At 41.9% G+C, this 20,342-nt stretch overlaps 2 protein-coding genes across 2 annotated transcripts; one reads left to right on the top strand and one right to left on the bottom strand.

Annotated features, from left to right (window-relative positions):
• The first annotated feature begins 980 nt into the window (after positions 1–980).
• Positions 981–15,152, top strand: LOC117433940 (NF-kappa-B inhibitor delta). Its single transcript, XM_034056389.3, has 12 exons — positions 981–1,213; positions 6,827–6,939; positions 7,598–7,628; positions 7,809–8,023; positions 8,220–8,440; positions 8,782–8,887; positions 9,274–9,420; positions 9,522–9,579; positions 9,877–10,022; positions 10,406–10,522; positions 11,066–11,230; positions 11,876–15,152. The coding sequence occupies exons 1-12, from the start codon at positions 1,198–1,200 to the stop codon at positions 11,939–11,941; spliced, it is 1,401 nt and encodes a 466-aa protein (XP_033912280.1). The 5' UTR covers positions 981–1,197; the 3' UTR covers positions 11,942–15,152.
• A 494-nt stretch (positions 15,153–15,646) lies between these two features.
• On the bottom strand, positions 15,647–19,813 carry LOC117433759 (phospholemman-like). Its single transcript, XM_034056163.3, has 7 exons — positions 19,377–19,813; positions 18,208–18,345; positions 17,669–17,704; positions 17,331–17,405; positions 17,143–17,182; positions 16,976–17,046; positions 15,647–16,563 (listed from the first exon to the last, which is right to left on the bottom strand). The coding sequence occupies exons 1-6, from the start codon at positions 19,399–19,401 to the stop codon at positions 16,977–16,979; spliced, it is 384 nt and encodes a 127-aa protein (XP_033912054.1). The 5' UTR covers positions 19,402–19,813; the 3' UTR covers positions 15,647–16,563; position 16,976.
• Positions 19,814–20,342: the final 529 nt, after the last annotated feature.

Here is a 20,342-nt window from a genome sequence, read left to right as displayed (position 1 = left end):
GCTAAGCAGGTACAGACATATTCTCCACTCCACATCAGCTTACTGAAGGAAAAAAAAAACATGCTTTTGAAGCCCCCACAAGAAAAATGATCACGGAGGACTGGAAGGAATACACAGTAAAAGCTTATCTTGCTTTAAAGTCTTGCCACTGAGGTAAAGATGTGTATCTCAGTTTTTGAGCCCTGCGGGCTTGTATGTGGGTGGCGGGGAGGGACAGGCAGTGCTAACTGGCCTCTGATTGGGTGATGCCACGGTCTTCTTGTTTGACCGCCAATGAGAAAACCGAACGAATGGGAGCAGGCGTCACTGCAAAACAGGACTGTGGTTTCCTTTCCCTTTTTGTCGGCATGGCAACTGACAAGTATCAAAGTCTGTTTTAACCATGACAGCTCGTTAACCTGTCTGTGCGTTCGGCTGTGCAATGGATTTGGGGAGAAACGTCCTTGTCTATTGACTACATACTGCATAACAATGGGAGATTCCTGTCCATTTAATTACAGCACATTGAGTGAAATTTATTGTTAAACTGTGTGGTCTAACCGTTTATGTCTCTGCGGGAATCTGGAATTCGTGTTCATGTTTTTTATTCATACAGACCTAATACATCCAGAGCTTAACACTCGCACAAGCCCTGCAGCACCCAATCCCGGGGTTCAGAACTGCCCTGGTTCAGGTATACTGCTTAAACGAGCGGGTGCCAGGAGTTTGAACAGTCAGGCCCCGGGTACGTGTGCGCTGATCTCATCGCACTTCTCAACACAGCATCAATCAGTCTCATCTATGGGAAGCCGTTTCAATAAACGTATTCCTTCTTAATACTCCTGAAATGTGTACATGAAATGTCCCCCGAATCATCTCGTTCCCACAGATATTGAGTGATAAGAGGAGTTGGGGGGGGGGCGTGGTTGAGTGGAGGGCGGGGAGTTGTGGAGGAAACAGTCGTGTCAGTGTTCTGTGCACGTGTGCTTCAGGAGACACAGTAAACAAGAGGAGGTACGAGCAGCAGCATCTGTGTGTCTCCTCTCTATAAGAGCAGGAAGGGGAAAGCGTGTAACAAAGCGTCAAAGCTGTCCAGCGCGGCGCCCACAGGGCAGGCTCCAAGTGTACCATACAGAGGAAGAAAGAAGAAAGAAGGACAGATTCATATTTACCAAGTGATAGAGTTCCAGGGATATTGAGATTGCTGCAGAGTCTGACATGCACTGGCAGAAACGTGAGTGTATTAGAAATATCGATATTATTATTATTATTATTATTATTATTATTATTATTATTATCAATGTTGTTTTTGTACAGGTAGTTCGATAGATGAACATACTGATAAACAGTAGCCTGACACTCAGATATAATTAAATATCTTAGGACAAAGATTGTATAGGTTTTACTTTCGCTGCTTCAGGTAATACAGATCGAGCAGTACTAGTTATCACAGACGATTGCATCGACAGACATCTGTACTTTGGCAGCAATATTGATGTTTTTTTTAAACAAAATACATTTAAATATCACTTTAAGATACATAGTTGTGTATGAAGAAACACGTAGGCATACGAGACTCGTTTTCTTGTATGTATTTTATAAAAGTATAAAGAGACAGCATCCACAGCTACTAAACGCTCAACGGTGTTCGATTTATAAATACTGAAAGAAACCTAACGACATGTTCAATGGCAAACGTTTCCAGCAGAAGTATTTTGTCAATGCTGTTATTCTCCAGCTAGTCCAGGGTTTACACAAACTTTTGTCATTTAACTTATTACGTTATTTTTTTGTTTGTTTGTTTTTTCATTTCTAAATACTTTGTCCTTAATTAAAAGGTTGAACGACCAAACAAAAACATTCAGACCTATGTGGGGAATCCCTCGCAGACCTGCAGCTGTCGCCGGTTTCTGTTCCTCTTTCTTGGAGGGAGGATGGGGTCTGTGTGTGGGTGGGTCCCAAAGGGCGGGGTAATAGTAACAACAGGGAAACGGGGAAACCCTTTATGAGCCCCACCCACCCCACCCCACCCCCCTTTTTAGAGAAGTTCTGTCTCAAGTGTTCTACTTTGAACTGGAAAGGTCGCAGCTGGAATCCCCACCGCCCACGCGCAAACGAGTCACCGAGCACCAGGGGTTTCCGTCCCACTCTCTGTATCTGGGTGACCGCTGGGTCGCTGCAACATTGCTAGCGATCTCCTTTGCTTTATAAAGTTTATCGCACCGTTCAAACCCACAGGTTCTTGACAGATACATACTGTACGCATTTTTTAAACGATGAATGTCAAAGCCAGGCTTCTGCGTGTCCAGACGTCATAATGTACAGATAAACTAAAAAGAAAATGTCAGTTCGTGTGTGTGTGTGTATGTATGTATGCATATATATATTTATATATATATATATATTAAATATCCTGGAATTCCAGGTATGAGTAGAAAACATAACCTTTCGCTGTGAAATCACCCTTTCGTCTATGTTTAAATGTTCTTTTAACACCAATATACAGTCATCGCCAAAACTCCGTCTTGTGCTTCAAAGGTGAGACGGACTTTTTTTATTTATTTTTTTACTTTGAAGGACTGTTGTGGTTTTTATTAAACCTCTGCTTCTGTACCAGTTACCTGACCGTGGGAAATCATTTTGATAGCTGTGCAAGTTTATTTATTTATTTATTTATGTTTGTGTTTCTAAAGTGAATTCAAAGTAGAAATAAATGACTATTGCATTTTGTCATGTTGTTTAACCACATAACACTTGAGATCCTCAGTGTACCTCTGTTGTGTATGGCAACAAATCAGAAGACATGCACTGAAGCAGATGCTTCATAAATCAGTGTGATCCCTTTTTGTGACACATATGGCTTCTGTGTCAATGGAGTGACTAAGAGAATACTGTAAGTGTGGGTGGGAGCGTTTATTGGTATTTCATAACAAAAACTCCCCCCCCATTAGTTATAGTCGGTCAAAATTAGCCCCCCCCCCCATTCTGTTTCGTGTCCCGTTTTGACTAAAGGGATCAGACTTATGCTTGTTTAGCCCGGCCGACACATCGGCCAAACAATGGCATCACTTGGCCGATTCAGTACTTCACACAAAAAAATAAGAAAAAAATAATCTATTGATTTTCTTGAGAAAAGCCCAGATTAAGTTGTGTGTGTGTGTGTGTTTAATTTAATTTTTATTTCCCAGTATATGTTGTACTCTCAATGAGTAAGTATTAGGGTCCTGTGTTTTTTGCAGTTGCACTATTGGGCATGTACATGCTGGCTGCATCGCACTGAGCGTGATTCATTTCTCAGGCAGAGAACGATCTTAACAGGAAAGCCGAACTTATGTAGGGAAGCAAGTAGAAGTTCCTTCACGCTTCAGTTTAACACCTGCTAACCACTACCTTACTAACAGGTGAACAACTCTTCTTTTTAGTAAATGAATGCATGAAAACCGTTTGCTGACATGTTAGGATAATACAAGTTCAGGTGTCCCTTTAAGAAAAGGGCCTGATCTCATTGAGCCGTTCATAAATAGGGGTATGAAAATGATGGGTCTGGCCTTGCCGAGTGTCATGAAGGATAGTGGAACAGAACAGAATGAAAGAGACATGCCACTGTTTGATCATTTGCATGCTTTACAATATCAGATGTGTTGCCTGTGGAAACGAGCAAGCTTGCTCAGAAAGGTTTTCCCTATGGAAATATCTTCACCCCCACACTCGGGGTGCTGGGTTGCTGTAAGGCAAGTGAAATTGAACACGTCAATGTAAGACCAGCAGTTTCCTTGCTAAAGTGTTCCTTAAAACCGCTGTGTAAACCTTCAATCTTCTCAGGCCGGTCGCTGGATTATGATGAGGCTTGGGATGAACATTCATCAGTCCTGTAATGTTTTAGAATGACATTAGGTTTTTATTGTCCCCTCTAGTTGCATACAGCGATGGGGGGTAGATTCAAGACGCATGTCTGTCGGTGCATGCGTGTGTCACGCTTCAGAGCTCTACGTCTATCTAGAGAAGCGTCTATTCAATTGGGATGAAACTTGCCAAGGACATTCTTTTGCACAAATGGGGGTGCTGTATACAGAGACTGACTGCCTGTGTGTGTCTGCCTGTCTGTCTGTCTGCCTGTGTGTGTGTGTGTCCATCTGTCTGTCTGTCTGCCTGTCTGTGTGTGTGTGTGTCCATCTGTCTGCTGGTCTGTCTGTCTGCCTGCCTGTCTGTCTGTCTGTCTCTCTGTCCGCCTGCCGGTCTGTCTCTCTGTCTGTCTGCCTGTGTGTGTCTGTCTGCCTGTCTGTCTGCCTGCCAGTCTGTCTCTCTGTCTGTCTGCCTGTGTGTTTGTGTGTCTGTCTGCTGGTCTGTCTGTCTGTCTGTCTGTCTCTCTGTCTCTCTGTCCGCCTGCCGGTCTGTCTCTCTGTCTGTCTCTCTGTCCGCCTGCCGGTCTGTCTCTCTGTCTGTCTGCCTGTGTGTGTCTGTCTGTCTGCCTGTCTGTCTGCCTCACACTTACACAGTTGGTCATGGTGCTCTGTTGTTTATGATACCGATAACTCTCATTTTGTTACAGTCGTGGTGGTGAATATATATGACCCTGAAATAGCTTGGAGGAGTTCTTGAAAGTGCTCCCCATGTCCAGTGTTTGGTTTCTGTTAACAGGTGTCGGCAGGATTTCAAAGACATCTGGGTTTCCTTCAGTGTTGTAGACGGGGGTGGGGGGCTCTAGCGGGACAACAGGCAGAGAAGTTCTAAAATAATAAATGTATTTCTATATATATAAGAAGAGGAAACAGAAAGGGAGAGCCTAGTGAAACCCTGTGAATCCCCTGCTGCTCTACCGAATAGAAAGAACTGCAACTTCAGCTTCCCTTTCTGACAATGAGTTTGAATGGAAGGCGAAATTCACATAATATTGATGATAATATGAAAGCAATACCATTGAATTAAACTGGGCTTTTAAAAAAAGTTTCTAACAAGTGACGTATCGAGACAAACTGTACTGCCGGTGTCTTATCAGGCAAGCTGTTTAATAGGCATCTTATAAAAGCTTACCACAGTAAATCTGCACAGTAGGTTTGAGTTTTCCTATGCTTTATCATGGTTATACTTTGCATTTGCCATAGTTTACCATGGTTTGCCATGTTCCTTTGACCATACCTCCCTGTGCTGTACAATGCTTACCTGTGCTTTATCACACCTCCCTGTGCTGTACAATGCTTACCTGTGATTTATCACAGCTCCCTGTGCTCTACAAAGCGTACCTGTGTTTTATCACACCTCCCTGTGCTGTAGAATGCTTACCTGTGCTTTATCACACCTCCCTGTGCTGTACAATGCTTACCTGTGTTTTATCATGCCTCCCTGTTCTGTACAATGCTTACCTGTGCTTTATCACAGCTCCCTGTGCTCTACATAGTGTACCTGTGTTTTATCACACCTCCCTGTGCTGTACAAAGCTTTCCTGTGTTTTATCACACCTCCCTGTGCTGTACAAAGTGTTCCTGTGTTTTATCACACTTTGCCTTGTTACTATGGAGAACTCTTGTTAGGGTCTGAATTACGTAATCTGTCCTAATTTCAAATAATTGTAGGCATCATACTGAACAGCTTTCTTTCAGTATGGGAAAGACTTGTCTAGCAATGAAAAAAGAAGCATTGTCTGTTTTCTGGTTTCTATGTAGTAGTGCGGTGAGTCGTTGAAGGGAAGCGTGTTTCTCACAGGAAGTCGATAACGCAGCCAGCGAGCCGCACAGCGTAACGGCAGCAGGAAGGAAGATTGACAGCGTCACAGAAAAACATTATCACTCCACACAGACGGCTTTCTAGATAATCACAGGTACTGCCACCTGTTTCCATATGGAATGCGTTTCTCACACTTTTTCTGAAGTCTCTTCAAGTTTTTTTAGTATATTTCTTTTCTCGGGCGGAAATTTCAAGTCTTTTTTCTGAGAAACCTCCCCCCCCCCCCCCCCCACTACCACCTCTTTGGTTGGCGCTAGGAAATCTCCACTGTCTCTATTTTGTCTGGAACAGAAAGCGTGAGATAGAGAGCATGGAGAGAGTGAGCGGGAGGAAAATGCACCCCAGGTGAACAGTGGTTTTATTACCTTGCTATTCATTCTGCTTTTCCAAGAGTCAGACCTGCATACAGGCACAAGGCTGTTCCTCTGAATACCCCAGAGCCAGACTAGATGAGTTCCCTGTCACATGGAAACTCTGTCACAGGTGAGGGGCTGAGCGAGCCAGTCTGAAAACAGCACAGAGGACAGGATTCTTACTATTTTCTAAATATCGAATACTTTATTCACTAACCGTTTATTCAACAGTCACACTTATTTTATCAACATTTAAAAAATGACATCAATTCAGTAGTACAACTAGCTACATTATTTATATAATATATGTGTGTGTGTGTGTGTGTGTGTGTTTGAAAGGAGGTACAATTGCAGTGTACAAAAATGAAAAAAATGAAAAACTTTTTTTTTTAATCTACACAAAAATGTAATTGATTCAAAAATCATTTATTTCTGGATGTTTTGGACAAAAGCCTTTCTTGAGCTGTGTAGAAAGAAAAGTAATCACAGTGCAGTGCGTTTAAATATATAATGTATGTTTTTTTTGTGTGTAAAAATAGTCATATACTGTGCTGTGAAACCTGACTGAACGAGTCAGAACCCTAACCTTTGCGGCTGCTTTTTTCACATGGAAATTGTAAGTATCTGCACATTGTCTATAGAGGAATGCTGGAGTGTGTGGTGGTGTGATGTTCAACAGTTATTTTCTGGGGTTTTACAGACTGCTTACATCTGTGAAAGTGTTCTCTGTGTGAAAGAGGAAAAGGCTGACTCTCTGTCTCTGTCTCTCTCAGCGCCAAAGGAGAAGCTGTGTTACCCTCCACCCACTGTAAAGAAACTGCTGGAGCAGAAGCGCAAGCGAGAGACCACCTCTGCAAGCACTGGGACCCCCGCTGCCGGCCCCTCAGTGAGTCCAAGTGTGGCTGGGAGGGACTGTTTAAACAACATGGAATATATAGCATTTTGAAAAGCACCATTTTCATTTTTGTAGCCTTCTTTGTAAATTGTTCCATTAAAACAACTTTAAGAGCCTGTCAGTATCGACTGCCTTTAATGATTGAGTGACATGGAATACACAGGCATGGAATCATGAAGTGTATTGATTGAGTGGCATGGAATACACAGGCATGGAATCATGAAGTGTATTGATTGAATGGCATGGAATACACAGGCATGGAATCATGAAGTGTATTGATTGAGTGGCATGGAATACACAGGCATGGAATCATGAAGTGTATTGATTGAATGGCATGGAATACACAGTCATGGAATCATGAAGTGTATTGATTGAGTGGCATGGAATACACAGGCATGGAATCATGAAGTGTATTGATTGAGTGGCGTGGAATACACAGGCATGGAATCATGAAGTGTATTGATCCCTAGCCCAGACTCTGTCTAGTTGAAGAGGCCATGTTGAAACCTGTGTTCTGTTCAGAGGCTTAGCAAAAGATATCTCCCCGACTGGTATGACAAGCTGTCAAGGAGTCGCGATCATTTTAAGATACACTTCATGTGGTGTCAGTATTACTTATTCATTCTTTGTTTTCATTGTCTGTCTACAGGTGCCAACACCAGTTCAAGCTATCCAACCAGGTGAGAATAAGTTACTTTTTTAAAGCCTGTGTTGATGAACTAAATCCACCTTGTAGATGAGCAGTTTAAAGAGTATCCTCAGTTTTCAAAGCCCTGTTTCTATTATTTTCAATAACCAGTTGCTGCAGCAGTCCTTAGTGTTGTGTGCTTGTACTGACTGTATTTCCTTACACATTTCAGGTCAGAGTAGCTTCCCTGAAAGCATGGGTGCCGCTGGTCCTGTCCCCCAGACTGGGTTTAATGAATGGCAGCAATCCCAGCAATCTCCTCCCACCCAGCAGAACTACTACCCCCAGGAAGAATATTTCCATTACAGCCCCCCCATCCCCGGCACATACCCGCCCATGAGCAGCAGCTACGGCCCCGTGCAGACGCCCCCCGAATTGCATCATTTTGTAAGGAGATTCAATACATATAATGGCTTATTGGAGATTAATTTATTTATAGAGACAAACAGGGTATGGGAGAGTCCTATTTGAATAAACTAAATGGTATTTTGATCCACCACTATTAAGACGATAACAGACACCTACATGTTATTGTAGGTCACCAGTTGACCAGTGTGCTTCTACTTGCTTTTCTCGGTTCCAGGATGAACATGTGTCATCTCCATTGGCAGCTATGGCTTTGCCCCAAGCCTCCAGCTTCCACTGGCCACAGCAGACAGGAGGGCAGTGCCAGGGGACCTCGGGGATCCACCTCTTCGGGGCATCCGCGATGCAGATGGACGGCGGGCAGCTGGAGGCAGCCAGGATGTTCATCCAGAGATTGGACATCAGCAAGAAGGTGTGGCAGGACGAGGACGGAGACACGTGAGTGGATACCTTTACAATTGGCTTGAAGATATTTAAAGTACGACCAAGAAAATGTGACGGAGGTATTTAGAAACGGACCGTGAACGTTAGTTTGGCGCCCTCTAGTGTCAATCATTTTGAGTATTGATCGCTAGTTGACTTTGAGTGACATTGCTAAAGACGTGCATTTTCAAAAGCTGCTCAAGTATGTTTAGTAAGTGACATTACTTTTTCTGATTTGCAGCGTGATTGTCAGCCCAGTTTTTCGATCAGTAACATTGACCCTGTCACGTTTCTAATGATGCACGCTGTGCACTGTGTCAGGTAAAGCTCAATGTATTTTTATCTTTGACCTGCAGGATTCTGCACATCTACACAGCAAAGGGCTTGAGAGAGTTTGCGTATGCAGCTGCGGAGCACCTCCGTGAGCTGGGAAAGCTGGACTCTAAAGAGCACAAGGGGAAGGTGAGAATGGGCTGAATACAGGAGTCTGCAAAATAGCATTGGAAGAGAATGGAGATGTGAAAGGGTTTGCAGTCGTCTCAATCAGCACACTGCGTGTTTTACGCATTGAAAGAAATACGATTTACGTATGATATTTAAATGTAATGCGTAACGAATACGCTCGGCTATTTTGCTGCACAGCTTGAGTTTGCATGTTTATCAGGTTTCTTGTACTCTCAATGATCAAAGTTTATACGGCTTATTCTTTAATATCAGTGTAATTTATATGATCTGTTAAACACTGATATTTTTTTTTTGTAGTCAAGAACATAAGCTTTGATTTATCCTGTGGGCACATACATACATACATTTCCATTCAACATTGTCATTGTCTTCTTCTATCCCAGACTCCTCTGCTGGTAGCAGTCACAGCCAATCAGCCTGCGATCGTCCAGGACCTGATTTCTCTGGGCGCTGATGTTAATGCCTGTGATATCAAGGGGCAGACGGCTCTCCACCTCGCGGCAACGTATGGCTTCCCTGCCGTCATGCAGGTGAGAGATCCCAACTCTGCGACAATCCCAAGAATAAACGCTGCTACCGATGCCATGTGTCCCCAAGCTTTTACCAAATACTGACCAGCATTTCTTTTCAGGCTGTTCTGTATGGAGGACTAAGCATGCCAGTTGATCTGGAGATTCGCAACTTTGAAGGTAGGTTTGGAACTAATTAAAATACTCGAGTCTCAGATCTCCATCACTGCCATTCCTTCATGTGTTAATAATGAGCATTAGTCTAAAAACCCAGTTCTCAGTTCCTGAGTACAGTCATTACCCTGCACCTCAATATGAGCACCAGATGAGACACTCCATTCTCAGCTTTCCAGCACTCTCGCTCTGCACCTTAATAATGATCTCAGAAACAGTCCCACATACACTCTTCATCTCAGTGGGTAGTAAGTGTAAGTTCTGGGATAACCCCTTTGTGTGTCTCTCTGTGTCCCTGGCCAGGCCTGACCCCGCTGCACTGTGCTGTCATCTCTCACAGCTCCACCCTGAAGAGCCTGGCTTCCCAGCCAGATGTGCAGAGCCAGGCCCAGGACAAGCTGAGCTGCATTCACCTGCTCCTGCAGCACGGAGCTTCACCCATCAGCCAGGTGAGGAGAGCGATGCCCTCTGGATATCACTCTAGTACATTCTGTACTGTTATATTATATCCCCTTAGTAGGGGGAAATAGTCTGGATGACCAAGAAAGCCTCTTCTTATTCACAAACCTTTCTTATGTTCTTCTTTCATTTTAATGTTCCTAATTTTTTCCTTCTATCTGACACAATTACTGTCTTTCAAACCACAGGCCAAACTTACAGTATCTCAACCTAAATTCGTGTCATAATTCAAGGATAACTGTTGACTAGGGGTTGCAAAAAATGGAAATTCCAAATTCCGAAAGTTGACATCATATTTATTTAAAGACTGCTGCGTGTTCCTTACCATATCTAACTGTGCTTCTTGCTGCTTTCTCTCTCTCTCTCGTTTCAGGATATAAAGAGCAATAAGACTGCACTTCACTTGGCTGTGAAGGAGGGGAACTTGCCTCTGGTTCAATTCCTCTTGGAGCTCAACTACCCTGAAATGTACAACTTTGTCAACATGAAGGTAGGCAGAGGTCCTCTCCGCTCCCTACAGACTTCACTCAATCATGGAGGGGATATAATCAGGCATGATGATACTCCCAGGGCAGAATATGCTCGATTATATCTGCTGCTGAGTTGTAATGGTTTACTTCCAGTACTGATGACACCAGTTAATTAAAAAAAGAGTCAGGGGACTCAGTGGTCTTTGTAGATGGTTGGTCGTTTATATGCACCAGTTGATTTAACGTTAGATACAGAGGTTCTTCAGAGTGGGCACTATAACATATAGGTAGCCCAATACAAGTTTACCATGGCACATTTGAACAGTAAGTTCTATAGTTTTCCTTATGCTTATACAAGGGACTTATCATGTGCTTCACCATGTTTTAACTGTGCTTATTTTAAGTGGTGTTTGGAGGTATAAAGGAATGCAACAGTTCTGTTCTAACCCTGTTTGTGGGGTTACAGCTCAGTGCAGGTTCAGGTTTTTGGGATTACAGCTCATTGCAGGTTCAGGCCCATTCTCTTCACTGGCTCCGCTCTAAGTCGTTGTCTCCCTCTGCAGGCCCATGGCAACACTGCACTGCACATGGCGGCCGGGCTCCATGGTCACTGCTACCAGGAGGACATTGTGCGCCTGCTGCTGAGCCGGGGGGCCGATCCCAGCATCCGCAACCTGGAGAATGACCAGGCAGCCCACCTGCTGCAGCCTGGAGAGAGGGGCGAACAGGTGAGTCTGAAAACACACACACACCCAGTGCTGTACGCATGCAGTCATAGAGTGAGAACAGAGAACACGCACACCCAGTGCTGTACGCATGCAGTCACAGAGTGAGAACAGAGAACACGCACACCCAGTGCTGTACGCATGCAGTCACAGAGTGAGAACAGAGAACAGAGAACACACACACACCCAGTGCTGTACGCATGCAGTCACAGAGTGAGAACAGAGAACACGCACACCCAGTGCTGTACGCATGCAATCACAGAGTGAGAACAGAGAACACACACACCCAGTGCTGTACGCATGCAGTCACAGAGTGACCATCTATACATGCTTGCTCCAGGGGTCCACCTAATAATAAGTGGTTGATGAATCCAGTTGAATTTACTGGTCCTGGAAATCCTCTTATTAAGCCCAACTGTGGCTCACCCCGGAGTGGTCAAACATGTGCCTTCATCATCTGACACTAACTGTAACTTCCTGTGAGTTTGTGAAGGGATGGTTGATGTTGAAGGGGTGGTTGATATTGAAGAGGTGGTTGATATTGAAGGGTGTGATATTGAAGAGGTGGGTGATATTGAAGGGTGTGATATTGAAGGGCTGTGATATTAAAGAGGTGGGTGATATTGATTGTGCTTCCCTGTCTACTAGCTCAAGCACATCCTGAAAAAGGGCAGAGTGATGTCATCCTCTCGTCGCAGAATCGTCTCCTTATAGGACAAACATTGATCCGGACTATTTTCAGTCCCCGACGTATCTTTCCGGCATCTCCTGGAAGAATGTACCGTATCTCCCACCGAGAGCTTCAGAATCCAAGTAGTAATATCTTCTTATTTATTAAACTGCTCATGTACACGTTACTAAGTTATGATATTTAATATTTGTGGTTTTTTTTTATCGTCAGGTTTATTCCATTTGCTTTTATTAGAAAGCTGGTTTTGAATGTTAACAGTGTTTGTTGGAAAATAATCTTCATGTATTGTACTGCATGCAAAAGAGTAGCTTTTACAGAAACCCGGTGAAGCATTAGAGAAGGATTTGCATTTTCTAATTCAAGCTGGCTTGCAAAGAGACGATGGGTGATTACAGTACTGCTGAGTTTGATGTTTTTTACAAGACCTCTTCCATGGTGGAGTTGAACTGTAAACAGGATGATAGTTAGAACACACTGAAGGTACAATGGTGATGCAGTTTCCTAATATTTCATTTCCTTTAATATCCTATTGTGAGCATTCTGTACAATTATCTTCTGTTGTTTCTGCTCAGATCATCATTTGCCAAACTTGCCAACCATACTAACTGATTATGAGAAAGTGACATGGGGAAGCATGGGCTTCACATACTAGCTTTGTTGCCCAACAGAATGCTAATATGCTTCTCCTGCACCTCACTTGAGGAGTCTTTTCAGAAGCATGTTTTTTTCTGGAATAGTTAATAAGCCTGGCAAATAATGATCTAAGTGGAATATTAGGGACATGTGGAGGTTATCCCTATATTCACGCTCCTTATTGACTTCACTAAATACAATACATACCAGCTATCTCGCTTCTTTTAAAACTGGCCTTCAGTGTGTTCATTGTCTCTGTATTGTAGTACAACAGCTTCACCATTAGGAAACAGAGGAGGGGGGAGATACTACTGGATTGGATGAAGAGAGATCCACTAAAAAAATTGTAACTATTATTAATATTTTCGTGTAAGTAGTGCCTGGAGAGCTCTCGTTGTTTGAAGGCTCTCTCCACAGTACCCCTGCTGGAAAAATATGGTATTCCCAGGCAGTATAAAGCCCCTATGAATCAGTATGTGATCCCCAAGGTTTGCATGCCAGACTAAACAGGTAAATATATACCTAACCATGAGGACTCCCCCCCCCCCTCCTCAGAACAGATCTGATTTCTGTGAAATCGTTTCATTACAGCAACTTGGTGTGACATCAAGACAGTGACTTATTTGTGAAAAAGAAACAAGTAAATAAATAACTATCTTAATCAAAACACAAAATTCCCCTCCCTGCTAGGATCATATTGGTCATGATGGGAGTGATTCATGTAACTGTATCAGTGCGGTAATGGGCCTTCAGCTTCAAACAGGACTTTCTGTTTTCTTATTTATTTTATTAGTTGTTTTTGTTGGTCTGTAATGTGGTGTCATTTCATCTGCAAATCCCTAATGAATCCCACAGGAATAACACCTGAATATCTTCTGCACTTCCTCTGAGTTCAGAAGTCATTCATTTTGAATTCAGCCCCCTGTTAATTCCTGCAGATTCATTCCATGTTTCTTTGTAACACATGATGTTGATCACATGTATCAGGCATGCATTCAAACAAGGGGTTGTCCGAATTGTTCATTCAGGCATTCAAATTATTAACATCGTGTTGAGCAATTAATATGTCACTTTCTAATTTTAGTCCCAGTCTTCTCAAAAATAACCAATTGCACTCAACTGATAACTCTCTCACCATCCAAAACTAGGCTGTAACCCTGAGTTTTATACAGTGTGTTACATAAAACCATATAGTCACAGTGTATTTGAAAAGACCCTCATTTTTAAGGAGTAGTCTACAGGCTTTGTACAGGACCTCTAATACTTAGGGAGCCATCTCCTATATTGTAGGTGATTTAGGGAATCCGTCAGAAATTGCATCTATGATTTAAAGAAGCAGTTCTGGATTCTGATTTTTTTTATAACATTTAATTGATGATCCTTAATGATTAGGGAGTCATCTTTATATTTTCAGATGTCCCCTATTTTTTAAAGGGGCAGATACAGATTTATAAAAGACTACAAGGTTTGCTAGGAGTGTTTCCTCCTCTGATTTGGCAGAACTTTACAGAATTATTCAGAGATGATCCCTAATATTTAGGGAGTTGTCTTCCTTCTGTACAGCCTCCTTGTTTCCAAGGAGACGTTACAGAGTATAGGCGTGCTCTTAAATACTAGATTAACCTACTTGAATCTGCAAAGTCACGGACTTCAGACTTCATTAAAAATGAGAATTGCGTGTCTTAACTGCTGCTGGTGGACCCACAGAATTACAAACTGCTGTTTTCCCAAATGTCATGTTTCTGTCTGCTGTTTTATATAACATGCCATACAGTATCATAGTGGAACAGTACCATATTCTAAGTTTCAATTACTGTTTAATTCCATAGTAACTACATTTCGATGGCTAAAGCGTCATTATCACTAATATAAAACAAATGCAAACTTCTTATAGATTCAAAATGGATTAAAAAGTTGAGCAGCATATCATATGACAGTTTAATGTTACTGAGAATGTTCCTTTAGTTCATGTTGCACTCAATTTAAGTCAACAAAAATCACATTCAACAGGGTTAAAGATTAAAGGTTAAAGGGTTAGGGATGTTTAGGAGTTGTAACTGATTTATTACATGTAACAGATGTATTCAATATCCAAACAGCTGAAGTACATCCTTACTGGACAAGCTGTACTGCGAATGTATGTCATTTTATCCATGATTGTGCAAGGTCCAACAGGAGTACAGTTATCAGTAAAGGTGTGAGGGTCAAAACTGTTGTACTCGTCCAACTGAATGTAAACTTTCTGTGCAGATATTAATGGATTGCTTGTTCTCCACTGTAAGCATTAAAATGTAACATTTCAATCAGTTTGTTGTATGAGATATTTTTGGGGTGTGATGGGAGCTGCTGTAGACTTGGTTTTACCTCTGCATTATGGATCAGAAGACCAGAATTAAAGCAGAGGGAACACAGAGCCCTCTTTTCAGGAACAGTGGCTTCTTGGGAGACACAACAATTATATTAATAATAATAACAACAATTCCAGTTGAATGTCTATTAAGCAAAGTGAATGATTGTGATATCATGAAAGGGTGCTGCTTTGTGACGAGTACACTTTTCTGTGACTTATCATTTGAGTTGTTAGTGGTATAGGTGTTTACAGGAAACCTTAAGGGGGGGGGACAGTGTTTTTAATGTGGCCGACACCTCCGTGACTCATGCTACACATTGTTAGGTAATTCGATTAGGAAAATCAATTGTGTTTTTTACAATAAATATCCATTTTCTGCTGTTAAAAGCTGTCTGTAGGAGTAAACTTTAAAACAAACATCGTTGATGAGTAACTTGTTTTTTTTTGGGGGGGGGGGGGGGTGCCACAAACTGACTCATGTCTGCCACATGTTGTTATTTAATCAAATTGGGGATTATAGTTTGCTAAATGTGACCAGTTCTGAGAAAAGCTGTCCACAGTAAAGAAAGAGGGGCTCTACTTGTCCTCATTGAAATGCATGATTCTGATAAACTATGCGATTTAGACATACAAAGAGGATATTCAGTTCAATGCCAAGCATGCTGTGCTTTGGGGGGCATAGCTGAAAGCCTGCATGATTCCTGTGGGTGGTGAGTAAGATGTTTTCTTTGAAGGTTTGAATGTAGCCGACTCCTAGCTGAGTCATTGGGCATCTCATTGTTCAGAAAATACAATAACGTTGTCTTGTTTGAGAAGTGTGCCATTCCCTGTCACTTACAAAATCTACACAGAGAACACAGGGGCGCAATCAGTGAAGATTTTATTTCTGTCAGGTACAAAGACATTTTTTTTTTTAATTTGTAGATGTAGTTGCCACGAGCGATGGGACAATGTCAGGCAACTTCTTAGTTTTAAATACATCTCAAACACCAAGCGCTACATTTTCTCACATCTTTACAACCCCATACAGTCCCGAGATGTTTAACACATATAGGATACATCCATATTCTAAACTACAGTATGCATACCGTAGTTTAGGAGAAACAAGACTGCTGTGATCTTATGAAAGAAGAGAGCACGAACATGTTTTCCTATCAAGTTTGGTCCTGTAATAAAGTCACTGTATTTCTCATAATGGGTCAGCTAAAGCTTTAGCTTCTTAGCTGTTTAAATCAATGATCGATTTGAATAAAGTTTGATATCAGTTCTCTTCTAGACTGTTGTGGTGTTCATTTCATATAAACACAGTTTATTCCATCAAAACAGACCTGAAACAAACATCTTTAAATACCTCATGAGGTAATGAGTGTGACTAGATCTCTTTGTTTCCGAAGTAAAGTCTGACATCTAGTGGCGGACAGTTGAAATCATTTAGATGAAATACAAGTGTCTTAAAGACATAACATTTTTGTACTTTAACATGTGAGCTGTGTGTTTCCTTATGAAAATGATCTGAAACATCATTGTGTTGTCTAATTGATATTATTATTATAAATAAACTAACAGTACATTCCCTATTCCGTTCCAGTGCAGTGATAATGAGTCTGATTGAGTGTGACAGAGGTTCAGTGGAGAGTGACACCTTCCTCTGGACAGCCAGGCCTGTGTAAGGGAAAGGGTGCTGTCATTATAATAGAAGCGATAACAACGATAGCATAACAGCGACGTCTACTCTAGCTACATTAGAAGGCTTTAGAAATGCTTTTTCATTGTTATTATTATTATTTGTTTATTTAGCAGACGCCTTTATCCAAGGCGACTTACAGAGACTCCAAAATCTTCAACATCTTCTTAAAGACAATGAAAAAGACTCCTTGTTGAAACGCATGTCATTGAATATATTACATAGCTTTTAGAATTTCTAAATTCAGCACGCTTGAGTATTTAATAGTGATGGATGATACATTGTAAGGCTGTAATTCCATCAAGGGGCGGTGGTGACATGACAAACTACAAGAGCTCACCAGAAATCCACAGAATGCAGCTTTCCCTGCTGGCCCTGCACTGTACTCACCTCAGTGATCCATATCCAATCTGCGCATTGACAGCAGCTGAGCACGCGGGGTCGGGTTCCACTCCTGGACTCTGTGCAATGCAAACACAGGGTTTATTATTTCATTGTTAAATCTGAGCTATTTTTATAGATTTTGTTTTACGTAAAACGTAACTCTTAATACTCACATAAACGTTTTACTGTGACGGCTACATTTTGGTTTGTGGGCTAAAATGTGATAAAGAAACAGTTGTTTATTATTATTATTATTATTATTATTATTATTATTATTATTATTATTATTATTATTATTATTATTATTATTATTATTATTATTATTATTATTAGCAGTAGTAGTAGTGGTGATGTCACGTACCTATAAGAATCAGTATCCCTAAGAAAGCCAGCACTCCCGCAGCCACCAGACCCCAGAGACGCAGCGTGACATAGTCTGCAACAGCAGGGGGAGACAGTGAGTGGAAACCACGCTGCCCACATATAATGAAATACCCCCAATATAAAGGGATGAAGTAGTTTGCAATAGTTCTTTGGGATGCTTATAAGCAACTGTTAGGGTTTAGGGTTAGTAAAACAGAGGTATTATAAATGAAAAGACTGTATATCGTATAGTATTTTGGACCCTTAAGTTCTGTACTGTTACTGTAGTCGTATTACTGAAGTAATTTTATGTAAGGAATAAAAATGTGCATTTACCGTATTCAAACGCTGTGTTCTGCTCAGATTGTCTTCCTAAAATGAAAACAGAATTAAAATGCATTCATATTATCTTTCTGACTCTGTCTTTCCTATGCAGAAAGTGTACTGAAAGCATGAGAAAGCATTCTCTACAAGCAAAGCTAATGACAAAACCATCTGAGCAGCTTCCCTTGCACCCTCATTCACCCAATCAGTGTTTCATGCAGCACAGTAGCACTCAGCCAGTAAGACAAACCGACTCTATAGCGATATCCTTTCCACTGTGTGACCTGGTATTTTCAATGAACACTGTGTCTGCCTCTGCCACTGCTGTCCATTTGACAGTGTACTGGCGGGGTCTGCTTTTGACCAGGAGGGTAAAATAAGTACATTTGGTGAAGCATAAAGAATCTGTGAAAGCTTGGTGTAACACAGTAAAACCCCATTAAAAACAAAAGCGTGCTTACCTAACATGACAAAAGCATGTAGTGGATTCAAAAATACACTGAACAAACGCAAGTCCATTTGTATTCCGCATATCAGGCAACGGTATCTACCTCTTGTTGCATTACTCATTTGTGTGCTGTTGGGGGCGCTGTCTCCCCTTCCTGGAGTCGTGCTGAGGAGTGTCGGTGTGGACTGTGTGTTGCTGGATGTGAAGTTACAGGAGGAGGTTTGCAGCATGACGGTAATCACTAAGGACAGAGAAAGAATATTGCTCTTAAATAAAAATACTTCAATGAATTACTACTAGAAGATGTAACATTTAAACACAATAAGTTTCTTTGCTCATTGTGAAGAAAAAAGGTTATTTCTACTGAGATGATGCAGGAGCTCTTAATTAAACTTTCTGAGTTATTTATTTGAACATTTTCAAAATCCACGTTTTTGCTGTTTTAGGATTTCTTTTTTTTTTAAAAGGTGCTTACTTTAACCCTAACCCTAACCCTAACTCTAAATGCTTTAAGAATCTAACCCTAGGTTTCTACAGGCTCTATTCTAGACCCCTCTACTCAGTAGCTGATTGTCAGACTCTGAAGCCTGAGTGTTTTTTGCTGTCGATCCAGTAGCTTCCTACACGAGCTACAGGGCCGGCCATGAATAATGTATCACAAGAGCTGCCTGACTTTCCATGCTTCCAGTACTATTTCCGTCCCTTGGGTTTCAGTTAAGCTGCAATACGACAGCTCTGAGCATTGAGCAGGGAATATTCACTGCACTAGTCTATATATTACAGAAGCACCTACTGTACAATACCATCTGGTTACCTGCTTTCAGCTGTATAATGAAGTCTGCCTTTCCTGACTAACCCTTATGAAAGTTTCCCCATAGTAAGCATGGTAAAGCATAGGTAAGCATTGTAAAGACCAAAAAAGCTATGGTAAAGCATATTAATAAACATGGATAAAATATGGTAAAGGCATTGTATAACCATGGAAAGACATAGTAAAGCTACAACAATCCCATGGTAAACTTGTATAAGGAAAAATACAGTTGAAACAGAGAGATGCAGCTTTTATATATAACAGAATATATGTCAGGAATTTCATAATTATGCCACATGGGAAATGCTCCTTTACACAAAAGTGTTCTATAGACAGACAGACAGACAGACAGATAGACAGACAGACAGACAGACAGACAGACAGACAGACAGACAGACAGACAGACAGACAGACAGATAGACAGACAGACAGATAGATCGATCGATCGATCTCTTACATACCGAGCAGTGCAGTGCAGAACTCCATGTTCGTGTTGATGTCAGGTAGGAGCACACTTCTCTCTGAGCCCTGACTCTGACCAACACTCCATGTCCTTTTGTACCAGTGATTAACTAGTCATGCATTTTTAAAACACAGCAGCTCTAACAGGTGTTCCATTGTCATCTAGCCTGCAACCTCCCGGCATGGAAATAAAAAGGAAGCGCCCTTTCTCTTAGGGGGGTGAGGGAGGGAAGGAGGGAGCAGTTCAGCCTCCATGCTTCAAGTCTGCCCTGGACTGGACCAGGGAGCACCCTTTCTCTTAAAGGGGTGAGGAAGGGAAGGAGGGAGCAGTTCAGGCTCCATGCCTCAAGTCTGCCCTGGACTGGATGAGGGAGCACCCTTTCTCTTAAAGGGGTGAGGAAGGGAAGGAGGGAGCAGTTCAGCCTCCATGCTTCAAGCCTGCCCTGGACTGGACCAGGGAGCACCCTTTCTCTTCTGGGGGTGAGGGGGGGGGGGGGGGGGGAGCAGTTCAGTCACATAAAAATACAAAAAGAAATGAATAACACATTTTCCAGCTCGTCTTGTACTGATGTAGAACTTTATTCAGTAAGTGTTAAACATGTTTCCATGACATGACGCATCGAATGGGAAGACACAGCACCCGGTCCAGGTTATTACGTTTTCACGCCAGTACAAGTTCAGTACCCTCTTAAAGAGCACTTCTGCTTTAGTTAACACCCTAATTGTTAAGGTTTACATCTTGCACTGGAGAAAAAGCTTATTAAACCAGACCATTAACATCATTGAAACAGAAAGTTTACAACAAAAAAAGAAATGATTTCATCCAATGAGTGCTGTGCATCTCTGTCTGTAAACCTTGTCATTCAACTGTGAGACCCAAACCGCTGCTTTAAAATGCAGTTCAGTTACAGTAAAAAAAGACAGTATACAATGCAGTAGCAGCATTGCTGTGGCATCGCTGTGCA

This window comes from Acipenser ruthenus, chromosome 41, assembly GCF_902713425.1.
Source record: "Acipenser ruthenus chromosome 41, fAciRut3.2 maternal haplotype, whole genome shotgun sequence".
NCBI classification, from domain to species: domain Eukaryota; kingdom Metazoa; phylum Chordata; class Actinopteri; order Acipenseriformes; family Acipenseridae; genus Acipenser; species Acipenser ruthenus.
The sequence above is the reverse complement of the archived record's forward strand: the minus strand, read 5'-3'. Positions and strand labels throughout refer to the sequence as shown.

Excerpts from the sequence above, each read along its gene's own strand:
- LOC117433940 (XM_034056389.3), top strand. Across the intron at positions 8,024-8,219 it reads CCCCCGAATTGCATCATTTT|GATGAACATGTGTCATCTCC; the intron begins GTAAGGAGATTC and ends TCTCGGTTCCAG. Across the intron at positions 8,888-9,273 it reads CTAAAGAGCACAAGGGGAAG|ACTCCTCTGCTGGTAGCAGT; the intron begins GTGAGAATGGGC and ends CTTCTATCCCAG.
- LOC117433759 (XM_034056163.3), bottom strand. The coding sequence starts at position 19,401 with ATGGAGTTCTGCACTGCACTGCTCG. Across the intron at positions 18,346-19,376 it reads GTTCTGCACTGCACTGCTCG|TGATTACCGTCATGCTGCAA; the intron begins GTATGTAAGAGA and ends CTCTGTCCTTAG. Across the intron at positions 17,705-18,207 it reads AATGAGTAATGCAACAAGAG|GAAGACAATCTGAGCAGAAC; the intron begins GTAGATACCGTT and ends TTTTCATTTTAG.